Here is a 16,550-nt window from a genome sequence, read left to right on the forward strand (position 1 = left end):
CCAAAATTAAAAGAAAACACGAAAGAAAATCGGAGATTTCACAAAATAGTATACAGTGCACCCTGAGAATACAACAGATGTATGAGAAAAGGTCTGATGAGTTCAATTTCTAAAACAAAGTTAAAACTTACTTAACAGGGAAGGTAAGACGCTGGCTCTGTATCTTTTGAGGTTTTAAATTTACTTTTGTAAATAAAAAACCCGGTAGAGCGTTTTGTGGAGATATTCCTTTAGTTCGGCGTTAGAGGGCTCGGCTTTCCTGCAGAAATAGTATTAATGTTAATTTCCCCCGGTTTGGGTGTTTATGCATGTATGCCTCCCTGTTGCTGTAAGAACCAAAATAGGGTTAGACGTTTTGTGACCGTTTGTTATAAATTTGTGTTGTGTGACTGCGCTGTTTTTATCGTCACCTTAGTGTAGCCCCGTATTGCTTGTGTCTGGGACGAGCAAGACAATAATCGACAAAACTTGGCGCTTGCACTCGCGGCTCGTAGTAAACAAAAACCTCGTTCCCGGGGTTGGCTCGATTGGGCGGGACATAGTTTTAAACAATTGAGATGATAAAGGTAGGTGTGTTGTGGATTTCTTTTAGGATTAAGGATGGGGGGTGTTCAGACCAGTGATACTTTGATCTCTTGTGAATCCCGCTCCCCCGGCAGGTGTTTTTGTGAGAGTTGTGTTTGTTAGGCATTAGTTGCCACAGCAACAGAGTAGGCCAAGTGGCACAGAAAATGTGTTAAGATGCAATGATACAGTTAGAAAACCCAATTATTTTTTTTTTTATCACTTTTGGACAATTTGACCAGCACTGGCATATGTTTATATTGGTCTACAGAGCTTGTAGTTTGCTGGTATTAAATGGTCTTACTGGTTCAAGAGTATAAACCTGCTGCAAAGCCAGTAAGAAACCATTAATCCAATTCTCATGTCACTGGACACAAGCTCATAATTCATACTGCATCCTACACACATTAGTTTAAATGATCTATTTTTCATCCTTGGTATTCAGTGGCTTAGCAAACAAGCTTGCATACTTGTTTGATAAGTAATTGTATCATTTAGAGGATGTGAGCTATTTATAATATAAAAAGGATTAATTAAATATAATATTACAGTGGTTTACCTGATCTTGGGCTGCGTAACAACCAGTGAAATCCAAGTCAGGATTTTTACGCTTGCTCTCTCCCAGTTGGAAACAGTTAGCTAACAGATGCTGAACTGGTCAGAACATAGTTCAGACTGTGATAATATAGCGCTCTACCACGTGACTACAGGGGCAAACCTGCATTGGAGTTCCACAAAAACTTGCTAGTATTATAAAGGCGCTGAAATGAAAAGAGAAGTATGGGCGTAAATATTTTTTTTTCTTCCTTAAATGGCACAACATTGAAAAATAAAATGGACAAATAGTAACACCCACCCAGCTGCACGGCTTTCAATTTAAATCAACGATAAAAACTTGTCTTGGGTATTCACATGTAGGTTTCCAAACACAGACACTGTCATTGGAATCCGCCAGGCCCTCTCTGCTCGCTGTTCACAGCTGAAGATCACAGTGAGCTGTTGAATAGCCACGGAAACGCTGCCTCAAAGAGCCAGGTGCTTTTTCAGAGGATTGCAAACATTTCTGAGCTGTTCTTATTGCAATTGCTCAGATGCTGTGTTTCTGGCAAAACTGTGTTGAGGTGCTTTAACCTGAGTTATATATGTAACACAGGCTAGACCACCCAAAGAGTCTTTATACACGTAAGAGCCAAAAGAATGAAGAGAATGGGAAGGACACAGAATCCTGAAAGGGGTGTGGGTGAGGTCAAGCTATTTCAATCACGGCACAGACGAAAGGACCAAGGACAGTGAAGCACTGACACATTAATCATGTAAATATAATCAATCTGTTGAACAGCCTGCAGGGCAGGATTGACAATGACAATGAACCCGTTACATTTGGATTTGCATGACACTGTTAGCAGCAACAATAAAAGGACTTCAAAATCTGGCAGCTACCTACGGCTCCAGAGTTTTAACTGAGTAAAGGTGATGCCTCATTGTCTTGCCAGCCCCTTATCAATTGTCTGTAGCTTGTTTAATTAGTAAGAAGTCCATACATCTTACTCAGTACCTGTGGAGCAGGTTATTAGGATCCCACCTGACGCAGTTGAAAGTCCTATGTGCGGCAAAGGGAGTTTCACCTTTCAGGTGGGATCCTAATATCTGTTGCACAGGAAGTGAATTTATAATAAGGCGGCTGGTGAAATGGACTGAAGTCTAAATGATCTGTAGAAAAAGAGACCCTTTTAAAACCCCATTTCTGTTTTGAAATGGAACAGTAAAATGACAAACCTGTCATGCTCTGTACATTACTGATGTTCTTATAGTCACCTGCTGTAGCTTCAGTCTGTATATCCATTGCACAGAGTAACCACCTGGACTGTTGCCTTCTCATAGCTAAACAAGACAGACCTTTCTTTGCTTTAGTTGATAGATGGACTAATGCAATCCGCTGGTCTGGAAGCTTACCCCAATTAGGGTGCTTTTAGCAGCTTTTAATGATGCACAGTTGGGGCCCAGCCTGCTATTAACTGAACAGTTAAATTAGACCCAATTATGGGATCTAGGCAAGCAGCCACAGGGGGCTTTAGCTCAGCTATAGCCTTCTCTGAGAACAGCCGTCTCACCTATCACATTCCTTGGCTCACAAGAGCCCTCGGAGACAGATAACTGCCACACTATCCCGCTCTATTGTCTCACTAATAAATCAAAGTACATACTTACCTGTACAAATTGTATAAACTCTGGGCTTGACACTCGAAGCCATTTACTTCAAATCACCAGTATCCTAAAATAAAAACGCCATTTACAATTCTAAAACCAATAAGAAATGACTCAAGACTACCAACCCCTCTGATTTATGTCCTAATTGGTTATCTCAGGTTTGGTTAACTTGGGTGCATCTTTCTGAAAAACAAAATCATACAAATGACGACTTGGAGTTAACAGCTTTGAGAATCTAGCCATCTGTGTGTACAGTCACTGACTTCGGTCCACAGCGTCTGCATTTTCTTCTAGATTTGTTAGTATCATACCCAGCATAACGGGCAATGTTGTGTGATCACTGCAGTTGTGGATTCTACCCCCTGTCGGTGAGATGAGATCAGGTTAAAAGCTCTATAACTCAAATGCAGATTTGCCCAACTCTTTTGCACTTATGTTCCGCGGGGTCCCCGGTTCGAGCCCAACTGTCGCTCTGTTACACCAGTTTCCAGTACCCCTTGCATGCTTATATAGTCCAGTTCCTCTGCACACAAACCAAGAAATGAATGACATCAGGAAGACAAAGAACGAGTAAAGAAACAAACAAAGCAAATCATCTTCTATTTTATTCCTTTGAAAGACAAACAATGGAAAGGGGTTTTGTTTATTACATTCAACAGAAATGGTTTGAAAACAAAAGCACAGGATTAACGTCTGATCATTTCACCTGCAAACCTACACTTGTGTTCCACGCTCCAGAACTCATTTTTTTTATTTTTTTTAATTTTGTTCTTCTATCTGATTTATTTGTTAATTTTACAACACGAAATTGCATAGAATCATCGGGAAACCAAATAGCAACCCCTCCCTCTCTTTTTGAGAATGGATATGAAAAATACAAGAGCTGCTTTATCAAATGGGGTAAGAGCTCGGTGGCAAAATAGTGTTTAAATCTTGAGATTGGTCTTTAAATTGCTTTGCATGGATTGTAAAAGGTGTGCCTATCAGCACGGTCAGTGGTCTAAATTGGGTTGTAAAAAGCACTTGATCTGATTAGCCTGTACGCCACAGCTGGATTTTTAAGAGTGTTTTACAGCACTGGTGAATCTTCTTGGAGTGCATCAACTGCTGGTTTTCAGGGGTAACCCCAGGGTGGCTGCAGCCTCCTTCACAGAGAAATGCATCTTCTGTACCATTAATGTTCGCCACAGTAGGTGGATTATTTCAGTAACCTGCAGAAGCAGAAGCCCTGTTACTGTTTACCTACTACTGCTTAATGAATGAGGCTGGCTGTATAACTAGCAAGCTCCATGAAGGGGTGTTTACAACTATCCGCACAGCACCCCATGCACCTTTATGGAGTGTTTTTTTTACTGAACAAGTATGGCAAACCTAAAATAAGCCTTCCTTAAATCAAGCAGCTTTTTTGGTTGTTCAATTAACATTCTGAGATGTATAGTACAGTATATACCCAGAAGCCCTGACCGTTTGTTTTCCCTTGAAGAAAGAAATTGGGCAAGGTTTTGCCATGGCAGGTGAAGGTGGTAATGCTGACCCCTGCTGTTGAGATGAGGTAATGTATAGTAACGCTGTTAATTACCCATGTGAACGGGTCAGATCCTTTTCTGATGAGATTAAGAAGATAGATTTGCTGGCTATGAGGAAGCCAGTGCCTCAGACATATCTTCACAGGAGCAAAAGTAAATCAAAGTGAATTATTAACTGTGTCACCAATCAAGTTCTAGACTTACATTTTATTCTGTATGCACGAGTACAGGAGGAAAGCTTTTTTATAAAACTAGGAAGGGACGACTTTCTCCCCGGGTTGTCAAAAAAGTGGACAACGTATTTCCTTACCTGCGTTGGAATCCCATGTGGTTTTGTTTTTTGAAATGGATATCAACTAGCTCCACAATGTTATAAAAAATAATACAAATCACACTCATACAATTACACAACAGGGCTCTGAGCGCTCAGCCAGCTTCCTGCTCTCCGCATTAAAACCTGGACTGGGCTCTGGGGGTGGAGTTGACCGGGACTTCTAGTGACAGAATGAGTCATTAGAATGCCACTGATCTTGCTGTTTTTGTGGTGCCGGGTCACACTTGTTTCTCTATTTTTAGGGACAGGTTTGTGGCTGCCTTGAAAAACAGAAGCCTAAATACGGATAGTTCTTGTATGTGCTTAACAGAAATCTATCAGTCAATCAACGCAACAGATCCAAAGCATGATATTTACTCAAAACAGCACCCCTTTGAACTATCCCTAATGCAGGACAAAACCCAAGATATAGAGTTCAGGAAAGAGCTGACAGAGCTGAGAGTTCTGTGTACAACAATGGCACCGGGAAATCTTTCAATCATTTCAGGGGTCACCCCCTTTGTATAGAGTCAGGGCAAGCAGAAAACTAGGTGTGGCAAACTATACATGCCTACACTGTAACCCTGTCTCCATCAAACAAGAGGCATGTTTTAAAAAAGACTCCTGCTGTTGGATCACATGCAAAGACGGCTGTACCCATGCCCCACACTAACAACATACACTATATTTTGAAAGCAGTACAGCTTCATGAGGGCTATCAAGGAAATAAAGCAGGCATGTCTTGATTCAATATGTGTCTTGTGATCATCTGTGCCACCTGTAAGATGACAACTGAACCCAAGGCACAGTGTGCATGTTTTTAAGCAATGCATCAGAAGACAGCTACTGATCCTTATATGCATGGCTGGAAGTGAGTGGTGACTGGGAAGATGAGGGCTGCAGAGGACAGGAGTGCACAAAGTACTGAGGATGCTCTATCAGTGTAATGAAGGGCACGGCTGGGTTAATGTTGGGTGCTATTAATACAACATTAAAGACTGTTTTAGGGAACATTCTCTCTGGTTAGACAGAGCTTTGAAAAATGAGAACGAGTCTCCAAGTCTGTCTAAAGCAGTCGAACTTTGATTAATCTAAATGCCCTTGCTCTTAAAAAACACCCCTTGAGGTTCTGTAAGCAGGGCCGCTTGAATGAGAGGATCAAAACACGTTCTAAGGCAATGTGAATAATAAGGTCCAGAATAAGGCAGCACCTAAACAAGCGCCACTCTTAAGCTGTAGAAATTCCTGAAATTCTGTCGAAACTCTGAAGGCAACAAAGCAAAGCTAAACCTGAACTTTCAGGTAACCCCTGGAATGACCCCATTTCATTGTTGTCTTTCAAAAAAATATTTCCTCAAAATTTTGATTTTATTTAAAAAAAAACAAAAAAAAACAAACAAACGCTGCATCGTCCTATCTTGCTTGTTCCTCGGTTTCATCGCAAGGCCAGAAGTTTGCAAAAAAAAAAAAAAAACACTTGGACGTGGAAGAGCCATCTCCACTGTCCTTCTATACCAAGGCCTCTCTGAGAGGCGGTTCTGAATTTTTTGGCACTTTAATTTATGCAAGTATTCATTTGTTATTATAATGTTGTTGTTTTTTTGTTTTTTTTTCAAGCTTTGAAAAAATCCTCAGATCTCTTAAAAAAATATGTCGGAAAAAAAGCCCCTATTTTAGTAACGCACAGTAGCTGTCTTCTATTTAGCTGAAAAATGCATGATTATTCATTATATCCAGGGGACTTCTCATAAGGGTGTTTTTCAGTACTGCCAAAGAAGCTTTGCCCTGTTCATTGGCAGAATCAGAATCTGAGCATCCCAGTTAGGATCCTTTGTTTTGTTAACAGAAGGCAGTTCTGCCGGTCAGGTTACAGCACAGGGCAGGTTATCCCAAGTGTTTCCTCAAGCTTAGTCATAGCCGGTCACCTCCACATTCCCCCAGCAGGGGGGGTCGTTAACTCATTCTCATCTCGCAGCAAATGGAGGAGCAGCAGCGCTGGACTTAAGGAGGTCCTTGGTAATGGTGGCAGGGTCACCCAGCTAGCTTTGTGCCTTTCAAAAGTGTAATTCTCTCAGTCTGTGCGACTAGTAGTTCCACCGCTATCAAGCTGCTGCTGCAAGGCATTTCTGCTTTGTTCTTTTTTTTTTTTTTTTTTTTCAGCTTTAATCCCCACTCCCCTGTCCCTGATGCTGGCTGGCAGGCAGGCAGGCAGGCAGGCAGGCAGGGAGGCACGGAGGAAGGGAGTTTGGGTTCTATTCCGGCTCGCTGCTGTTGGTCATTTTCTCCCACTCTATGCTCGCCTCGCTGTGTATGGGAGAGGAGCTGCCTCCTGCTGGCCGGGCGCGAAGCCCCTGGAATCGGCGACACTCGGGACACACGCGGATGTGAGTGCAGCCCTGCGCCACCAAGGAGGCCTCCTGCGCCAGTCTGTGTGCCAGCGGCTCGGGCACGCTCCCCCCGCACAGCTTGCCGTTGCTGAGGCCCGCTGCTGCCGCCGCCCTGGCACGCCGCTCCTCCAGGGGGAGGGGCCTGGACCTCACGGCCCCGCCCCCTCGCCGCCGCCTTAGCTGCAGACTGTCCCGGCACAGGATGATCCCGCGCAGTTCCAGAAACATCTCCTCGCACACCGACAGCTGCACGGACACAGAGGGACAGAGAGAGGGTCAGTGAGCTTGACGGAAACTCGAGCAATGGCCAGCACTGCTCAGTCCTGCTCAGAGCTGCTAGCTTGCAGGTTTTCAGCATGGCTGTGCTCGTGCACTTACCTACAGTAGAACTCTAAACAGAAGGATTTCTAACATGCCGTATACAGACCCCGCCCTTGCCATCCCCCCGTCACTCACCTCCGTCCCTGGCGTCTTCCTCATCATCCAGATGAACTCCAGCACCGCCATGAAGACAGCCACCAGCAGCCCGCACACCAGCACCACGAAAATACCACCAATGTTCTCCATTCCCAGCCCTGGCCAGAGAGAAAGGGAGACAGTAAAACTGGGATGTGAGCCTGTCCAAAGTGTCTGTTATAATCAGTGGTTAATCTGTGAACAAAAAAACTACCGGACCTTATAATTAAGGATGAGGGATGGCATTTGTGTTTCTAGAACTAGTGTACTGGCCTTTATTTACAGTATATATATATATATATATATATATATATATATATATATATATATATATATATATGCTTTCAGTTCTCATCTGCTTGTGGGTTAGGGTTTTGTGCCTTATTGTTGGTGTTGGTAACTGCATGCAGACCTTTTTATGCCATGTTTTAGCATAATAACACTGTAATTATGTGTAAGTGGCCATGCATTGACTAAATAACTACTATGTAAATCCACAGTAATTAGAGACAACTAATGCAGTGTTAACAAATTACTGTTGGGTTGTTTGTTTTTTTAACTTTAGACCTACGTTGCGGTATGTTCTTTGCAAGCTGTGACATCTATGCATCTGGAATTGAGATTTCTCATAATTAAACTGCAACTGTATGAGAGGAGCTGCTCACATCACCCCCCCCCCCACCCCGCCTCGAGGACAGGCGCACACACACTCCTAGACACTGCTTCTCCTGCTCTCCTGCTAGCTGATAAACCTCATGTTAATATTGCTGAGCACGTCACACCTTCCCCCCTGCCCAGCCTTTCATTAAAACGAAACAAAATAAAACAGCGACGACTGTGGATTTAGAACAGGAGAACTCTGGCTCTATTAGTTCTAGAATCTATTTTTTAAAGTTTTCTATTCGTTTATCAACGTCCCTCCCATGTCCCTTCCCAACCCCTCAGCTGAGCTCTGTGAAATCACAGAGATGAATCATGCGCTGTCACAGCTGCTGTGCTGGTGAGGAGGGATCAGTACAGAAGCTGACCCGCTCTGCCACGCTGTGCAGCCTGCGGCTTCTGGTGTTTAACCACAACTACTGTCAGGAGCACACAGAGCAGCCCAGCACAGAAATCCATTAGTGCCTCCGAAAACACACACTAGCTGTGCCTTCGTCTGTACAGGAGCTGGAAAGCCTGGCTGATCACCTCCCTTTCTTAGAATACAGGTCCTGATAGGCACTGGACTAGAGAGCATTTTAATATTGTGATCTCCAGCGTTGAAATCTAAAATGCTACAGCCGTTATTACATTTCAAAATGGAAACCGAAATAAATAAATAAATAAATAAAGCAAGCAGTAAGGAGATAAACTGCACCAAAAAATATTCAGACAGCTTCCCTGCGGTTTAATGTCTATAATATATTATATTTGGTTATGCAAAGTTTCCAATGTCAAGCTGCAGCTTGGTGCATTAATACAAGTGCTATTGCCACAAGCATTCCTGCTGCAGCATTCAATAAGTGAGGTGACAGCATAAACACAAATATTTATTCAAGGGCATGATGGGATAGGTGTGGCCCTCCTATGACGAGAGACCTTTGACAGCACTCAACCAAGGCAGGGAGATGGGACCCATCGACCCCCGGACGTGGAGGTAAGCCCCAGCTTTTAAACGAGTGGGGTAAACCAATGAGGGAAGAAGTGGGGGTGGTGTCCAGATTCTAGAAGAGCAGCAAGCTTTGAAAAAACACACTGCCTATTAACAAGAAAGCTCCCTTATAAATGTCTTGAGAGATTATTCTGTTGGCATTCCGATGAATTTCATTACTCCGATTACAGTATCATCGGTTCAGGTATGCCTTTCCATTTGTAGTCTCGCCAAGCTGGGCGCAATTTGTATTGAATTCCCTTATGAATGTTAAGCATGGTCAACTCAGGTCAATGCGTCGTGTAACCATGGGAATCGCACGGCAGAAAAAGAGTCAAATTACTGTGCTGACAAGTTTGCTGTGGTGCACTTTTAGAAGGGTTAGTATGATTATTAAAATGAAAAGGTTAGATTTACTAGACACTTCTTTCACAGTGGCCCTGAAATACAGGCTATTCCGTGACACGCAGTGTGGAGCTCATGAGTATTTGTAGAAGGGCAGGTCTAGGACTATGATGCAATGGGGCTTTCTCCTAATAATAAGCAGGGGCATCGCTGGCAAGCAGGAGCAGGTGCGGCTGTGTGTGTGTGTGTGTGTGTGTGTTTTTTTAATAATGCTTGGATTGCTTGTTGTGTTAGCGCTTTGTTTTCACATGAGCTTGCTTACTCGTGTGCAAAGGTTTTGTTTAAACGCGTTACATGCAAAATCCAACATTGCAGAAGAAGCCTTTAGTTTGCCTGTTAGTATTATTATTATTATTATTATTATTATTATTATTATTATTATTATTATTATTATTATTAATAAACATTTTTTACTCTGACATTCATAACCCTCCAAGATCCTCAGAGGTTTCATGTACCTAGTAAATAACCCTTATTCGCCATGTCTGACCTTTTTAAGAGCAATCATTTGAATTCAATATTTACAAAAAGCACTGACTGGTGCTCAGACTATAAAAATTCTGTCTTGCTTTTCAATTTTCCGCTGGGCTGCCCCACAGGCACTAAATTGCTCCAGACTGCCTATTTATTAAACCTGCTGCGTTGGATTTTATTAATTTATACGCATTTAAATCAGAAGGGCAAATAAAAAATATATATATAAAAAATCCATAGCAATCAATGTTAAAAAGGTTAGCGTCTCAAATCACTCTCTGTCGGGGAAAATCGAAGGCACGGCTTTCCTTTTATTAAAAGGTCTGGTATACATTTCCCCTGGTGAGAAACTTTTAGTGCTGCATAATGTTTTCCCTCTAAACGATTACGGAGCTCGGGTTGCACACGTCAGGAAGACAAACGGAACAATATTTCGATCACCTGGGTCACTGCACAGGGCAATGGCACTCGAGTGGCCAGGCGGCATTCGTACAATAAAAAGCCAAAAAAACGAATTCCTTGGCATTCTGCCCTCCTCCTTACACACCCGCATGCCACTGCAAGGGCAGGCACCCCTTTCCGCACAAATCTGTTCCCCGACACTCAAAGCCCAGGAGGGAGGCAGGTGGGTGAGGTTTTGGGAGCGATTTCTGTGACACACAGATGCGTCATTTAATCACTAAAACTGCCCCCTGCCTCGCTTTTTACATATTTTTATTTTTCATTTTTTATTTCTGAACTTTGATAGTGCAAACATCTCTGTATTAATACTCTAAGCGAGGTCAGTAATTGCATCTGCAACGGTATATATCAGGATTCTTGGGAGGCTTTGTTCTAGCTGTGTGGGCAAGGTCCAAATCAAAAAGATCCACATTTGCAGAAACAGTTTCTGAAAGATCTGATTTGAAGCCCGGAAAGGTTGGATAACTGCTACTAGCAGGCGATCCCAGTCATGTGTGCAAGGAGAAGCCCCTCCCCACTGTTCGCCGGCTCTACGGTACCTTTGGCTCGGTGGTCTTCCTCTTTGGGACACTTGCCCCCCTCCCACCACTTCCTCTTGAGAATATCCAGGCGGTTCTCCTCTTGGAGTTTGAGAATGGCGAGGTCAAACTCGTCACGATAGACCGAGCCTGGGGGAGAAGAGGGAGGCAGGAGAGAGAGAGGAGAGGAAGAGGGTGGGAGGCGGGAGAAGAGGCAGAGAGGAGGGGGGGAGAGTGGAGGGAGAGAGGGGGTGGAAGGAGAGGAGCAAAAGGGAGAGGTAGAGAGGGGTGGGAGGGAGAGAAGACAGAGAATGTCACAAAATGTTGATTTTAAAACCTGCTATTCAAACAGGGCCAAATGGGCACAATCCGCTCAGCATTGACTCCAGGGCAAGCTTTGTACCGCTCACACGAATGACAGACTATAATCGTGTTGCCAAACGGTCAATAAATTTAGCACGTCCACTGAGAAGAGCCCCTACATATTCAGACGTACCTGGGGGCATGCCGATGCCATAGCCCTTGGTGTCGAGCAGCCCTCCGATCTGGGTGAGGTTGCAGTTGCGCTGCCTGTAGTACTCGTTCATGGTGCTCTCCAGCAGGTAGGCATAGTTGGAGTTGAGGACCCGGGCGATGCCCTCCTCTGTGCTCTTCACAAACACGCTGGGCTGCTTCGAGTGCATGAAGTTCCACATGCGCTGGTACGTCTGGTACCTGGAGTTCTGCAGCCAGAAAGAGAGAGGGATGAGTTTGCAGAGACAAGCGCTGACGCACGTTTCTACCAATGTGCGCAATCATTTTCCATGAAATGTTCCTATGCTTGTACTATGTAGTTACCATAGTTACGCATGGTTTGCCTTGTTTTTTATATCCTTTACCTTACAGCTCTTGGATGTTCACCTTGGCTATTGCTCTGCTTTAAAACTATTTGCTCTGCTTTTACTGTGAACATCTTTGATACAGGTAGCTTATTTTCTTTGTACTGATTCTAGTGTTTGATGTTATGGATAATCTTGAATGAATGCTTTTAGATATATTAAGAATTTTGACCTTGGGTGCTACGGTATTGTTTACCAGTAACAAAAGTCTTTGCATGATGTCTTGAAAAAAAAAAAACATTGTTCTCCTTTATAAGCACTGTAATTTAGCACGCTTTCCCTAAGATTAGACTGCATTTGGCATCTTGCTTTAACAACGCCTTCCTATAGGGGGTGCCATGCTTCTGCTTTGCAGTGCGCTGTGCGGGCGCCCTGGGCTCTGCTCACCTGGAAGAAGGTCATGGTGGAGCCCCCGTGCATGGTGCCGTACGCGATGGCAGTCTGATCGGCCAGGTCGTCCACAGACTCGATGGGCACCTCCATCCGCTGCACCGTCAGGAAGGCGGCCAGGTTAGCCGTGTACGAGGAGATGATGATCAGGGTGAAGGCCCACCTGTGGAGGCAGAGCGGGTTAGCAATACTGAAAGAACCCCCTCTGATGTTGAGTTCTGATTTGATATTTTTATCCCGCTGTGATCCGCGGATGTGTGTATTCTGATTTTACACATGCTGCAACCCCCCCCCCCCCCCCCTCATTATTTTACTATCATGAGAAAAACAGTGAATCAGTGACGGGCCCTTATACAGTAAAGTGCAGTTCACGTTCAGTTTACTGTCTACGTGACCTAAATGTGAATTCACCGCGTCTGTGAATCAGCAGAGCAGAGGTGTGAACAGGGCCAGATAAAGCGGATCACGTCGGCAAAAGTCAAACATGGAAAATGTGTTTTATGGAAAGCAGTGGGACAGTAGTGTGACGGGAATCACACAGCAGTCACGGCAATCCAGTCAGTGCAATCCACTGGTGATGCTGAAATCCATGAGCTCAGTTCTGCGTTTCTTTGTTTACTGGGCGCATCGACACAGCTGAGGTTTGAGTGAGACAAACGGCCCTTCCTTACCAGACCCCGCTGACGCAGCGCGTGGAGATGGCTCGGGGGGCGATGGTGGAGCCCTGCTGCATGAACCCCCCTACTGGAAACCACAGGCTGTTCCCCAGGGAGTACTGGTTAATGAGCAGGTTACAGCGCCCCTTCAGGCAGGGGTGGGGATTGTACCACTCGTAGGGGGTCAGCCTGCAAAAAACAGAGGATTCAAAATATATATTTTTTAATTAACGCACCGCAGTGTGAGAACACAACACCACACTGGAGAGCAGAAAAATAACAAACTCAACCTGGCGCTTTGGATGTTAATGTTTAAGGATTTTCATCGAAAAGCAGTCAGTGGGATAAAGTCAAGGGGTGTTCTCTAACCTATCACCTTACTCCACTTTCCCTGCAGTGTAGGGCACTCAGGGTCCCAGGAGGCTTTACACAGCATTCTACCTCCCTAGAGTCCCAGGGGCCTGCTATGCTGCTGCCATGGAAATAAATACATTTAACAGAGCTGACAAGGCAGGTTTGTGAACAAGAAGTACATCTGTACATCTTCACAAGGATCCTTCTCCCAGTTTACTCAAGCAAAACAGCAGCCGCACTCCACTGTTTTAAAGCAGGTGCTATCACATCTAAACAGCTTTTACACGCGTGGGCTGCCTCCGTGTCCTTCCAGCAGCTCAGCTGAGGTGCTTAAACTGGGCCACAGCCCCGACAGAGAGGAGGGAAATGCTACCTGGGGGATGGAGGGCTGCAGACCTGAGGCTGGGCGGTGCTGTGTATTTGCGGATTAAGGGAAACACATACTCTTTCACTGCTGATCTAAAAATCGAAATAACACAGCTCTAAATGACATAACCCTGCTCCAGCACAGACCCCCATCCTCTGCACTGTATTTAGTATCAGTAAGACGTGCTCTTATTGTGTTAGAGATGTCATCTCGTGCTGTTTGGGCGAGAGAGAGGACAGCGAACGATTCCGGCTGCTCAAACTGTGCGAAATGACGTTTCTTATACAATAAGAGACACCCTACACACCGCTGATTATTTTATTACAAAATCACACCAATTAATGTTGCTTTAACATATCTGTATTTTGGCTAATACTGCACTGTGATTGGTTGATTTCTGATATGTGATAATTATGTTAATGCGAGTGAATACCTCACCAGCAGCAGAATATTAAGATAGACACCCTCTATATTCTGTAGCACTCTTCAAGAATTTGAGATACCAGATTTAGTAACATCTGTGATACTATTAACATGGGGAACCGTGCTGGGACATTGATGTAAAACTACACAGAAAAACACTGCCGTTATCAAGAGTAAAATCACACAGTCTCAGGGATTTGTCTATACAGACATGTTTTTTTTATGCAATAGGTTCAATTTGAGTTTAAGATTGTATTATTTTCTTGTATCCAAAAAAGTTTACATGTACCACTATGCATATAAACTTACATGCAAAGTAACTTTTGCTTGTGAAAATGTTCTGCCCAGGTCTTATTTGCAATACTTTCAATGCACCACCAGGTGGCAGTAATGAGCTGTACGGTACCTGGCTACTAGGAAGAGAACGCAGCTCACAGCCAGATAGGCCAGCAACATGAAGAGCCAGACCCCCGGAGAGAAAGGGTCCAGGAAGGAGAAGTAGCCCGGCCTGCGGCTCTGCAAACAAACACAGAGGTGCTTTTAGTCATAGGCATGGGAACAGGTCCAAATACTGCCAGAGGAGCACTGCAGCTGTATCTGCTGCAAAACCGTCCCCTGCATGGTGCATGAGTCACTTAACGGGAGAGGCTTCGGATGAGCTAGGAAACCATCTGCTCTGCAGACACTGAAGAACCTGCAGGGTTTGTTCGACGAAATCAGGGCTTTTAACCTGCAGTGCTCGCTTGTCAAAGCCAATCTCATTATTGCAGTAGACAGCTGTGCACAGCAGACTGTTTGAATACATACACACATACATACATACACACATACATACATACATACATACATACATACAACAACAGGCTCAAATACACTTCATATAATACACTGCCACCCTGATGCTGATGCGACACAGTTATCTGAAATGTCTTTGTATCAGATGGCAGATGGAAATGATGTCACATTATTGTTAGCGACACAAGTTGAACGGTTCTTTATTTAACTGTATAGTATTAACCCTACAGTACAGGAGGCTCTGCCCTCTTGTGGGGCAGCTTTTAAGTTGTGCCGTGCCATATAGGATATACTTCATAGATGCGCAATTTAATAGAGAGCTAAGTCAAGAGAGACGTGTTCCTCCGAGTAAGACAGTTTACTGCAAAGGATTCCGTTTCTGTCCTGTGCTGAGAGATGTACGAGTGATACTTAAAAAAACAAAACAAAAAAGATTTTAGGAAATTCTGGAAATTCCGGGTGAATCTTCTTATGCCGTAGCAGTGTCCTGGATAGTAGAGGCCAGTGCTTGCAAGTAACAATTTCTAAATTGCAGAAATCAAAAAAAAAGGAGGAGAGCAGCCATGGATGACAGTGAGGGTTCTGCTAATCAAAGAGATTGATCTGCAAACATTTTCTTGAGCTATTACTCACTTCTTGTTTCTGGACTACAATTAAGGGATAGCAATTCCACAGCAGGCACATAACATTTTGCACTGGGGGTGTCAACATGAGCAATAAGATAGACCTGCACTCATTCAGCAAAGTGACACGATGGTAGCTGCTTACTACCTGGGAGTGCTTAATCTGTATTAGGGCTGACTGGCTAGCAGAAGCAGCAGATGTTTGACAGGCAGAACTCTTTAAGAACCAGGCATTGCTTAGTCATAAGTTACATATACAGTAGGGCCAGGATTTATATTTATTATAAATGTTTCTTCTGTCAAAAGCGTTATATTCAAACACACGGTTTTTCCCTGTGTAAATTACACCGCACATGATCCAAGTGACTTTTTGCTGCTGGAGCTGCTCAGCTGGTGCATTGCTGTTGAACTACTCTCCAAATGATAGGGCTTGACTGAACACTATTACCATATATCATAGTTTAGGGAAATCGAGTCTTTGTGAGTGTGGCCAAAGACTGTTCGAAGAGTTTTATCAGGAGGTGGAGCGGAGAGCCGGCTCCTAGCGGAGACTGTTCGAGAGTTTTATCAGGAGGTGGAGCGGAGATTGTAATGGAAAGGAGAAGATTCTTGAAATAAGTGGAGGGTTTAAGAGGCTTGATCTAAGCTGGTGGAACAAAAGGCCTCAGAATGAGTTTATTGCACTAAGAAGCTCAGGCAAGGAGGGGATTTTATTTGTCATCAGATATAAGAGCCCCACAGCTTGAGGTTGCGATGAAGAGCCTTGTACCTATTTTGTATTTTTATTTCTATGTGTAAGTGATTGTGCCGAGGGGATATAGGGAACACGGATTGTGACTGGTTATCATGAGGATCATTTACACAAGTCCTGAATCCCTGCAGATCTCCGCCAATCCTGCTTATTGGGGTTTACGTGTGTATGCATAAATCCAGCTGCAGACGTATATTTCTCATTCCGGAATCCACTTGCACACAAACTGCACTCCCCAGAGGTGCACTCAGATTACTTGGAAATGCAGAGGAATGCTGTGTACTGACTACAACACACTAGCAATGGCACTGTACTGCTGAAGACATTTAAAACTACGCCAGACTTCAGACGTGGTGGGTGTCAGCATCTC

General features: G+C 44.0%; 1 protein-coding gene across 1 annotated transcript in view; it reads right to left on the reverse strand.

Annotated features, from left to right (window-relative positions):
* Window positions 1–3,411: 3,411 nt before the first annotated feature.
* The window catches only part of LOC121309457 (glutamate receptor ionotropic, kainate 4-like), a 40,984-nt gene continuing 27,845 nt past the window's right edge, over window positions 3,412–16,550 (reverse strand). The window contains exons 8-14 of the mRNA XM_041242390.1: window positions 14,418–14,527; window positions 12,883–13,056; window positions 12,209–12,374; window positions 11,440–11,665; window positions 10,965–11,093; window positions 7,455–7,573; window positions 3,412–7,244 (exon numbers count right to left, since the gene is read on the reverse strand). Coding sequence (XP_041098324.1) covers window positions 6,864–7,244; window positions 7,455–7,573; window positions 10,965–11,093; window positions 11,440–11,665; window positions 12,209–12,374; window positions 12,883–13,056; window positions 14,418–14,527 — 1,305 coding nt within the window. The 3' untranslated portion in view covers window positions 3,412–6,863. The remainder of the gene's footprint in view (window positions 7,245–7,454; window positions 7,574–10,964; window positions 11,094–11,439; window positions 11,666–12,208; window positions 12,375–12,882; window positions 13,057–14,417; window positions 14,528–16,550) is intronic.

Source organism: Polyodon spathula, unplaced genomic scaffold (assembly GCF_017654505.1).
Source record: "Polyodon spathula isolate WHYD16114869_AA unplaced genomic scaffold, ASM1765450v1 scaffolds_1278, whole genome shotgun sequence".
NCBI lineage: Eukaryota > Metazoa > Chordata > Actinopteri > Acipenseriformes > Polyodontidae > Polyodon > Polyodon spathula.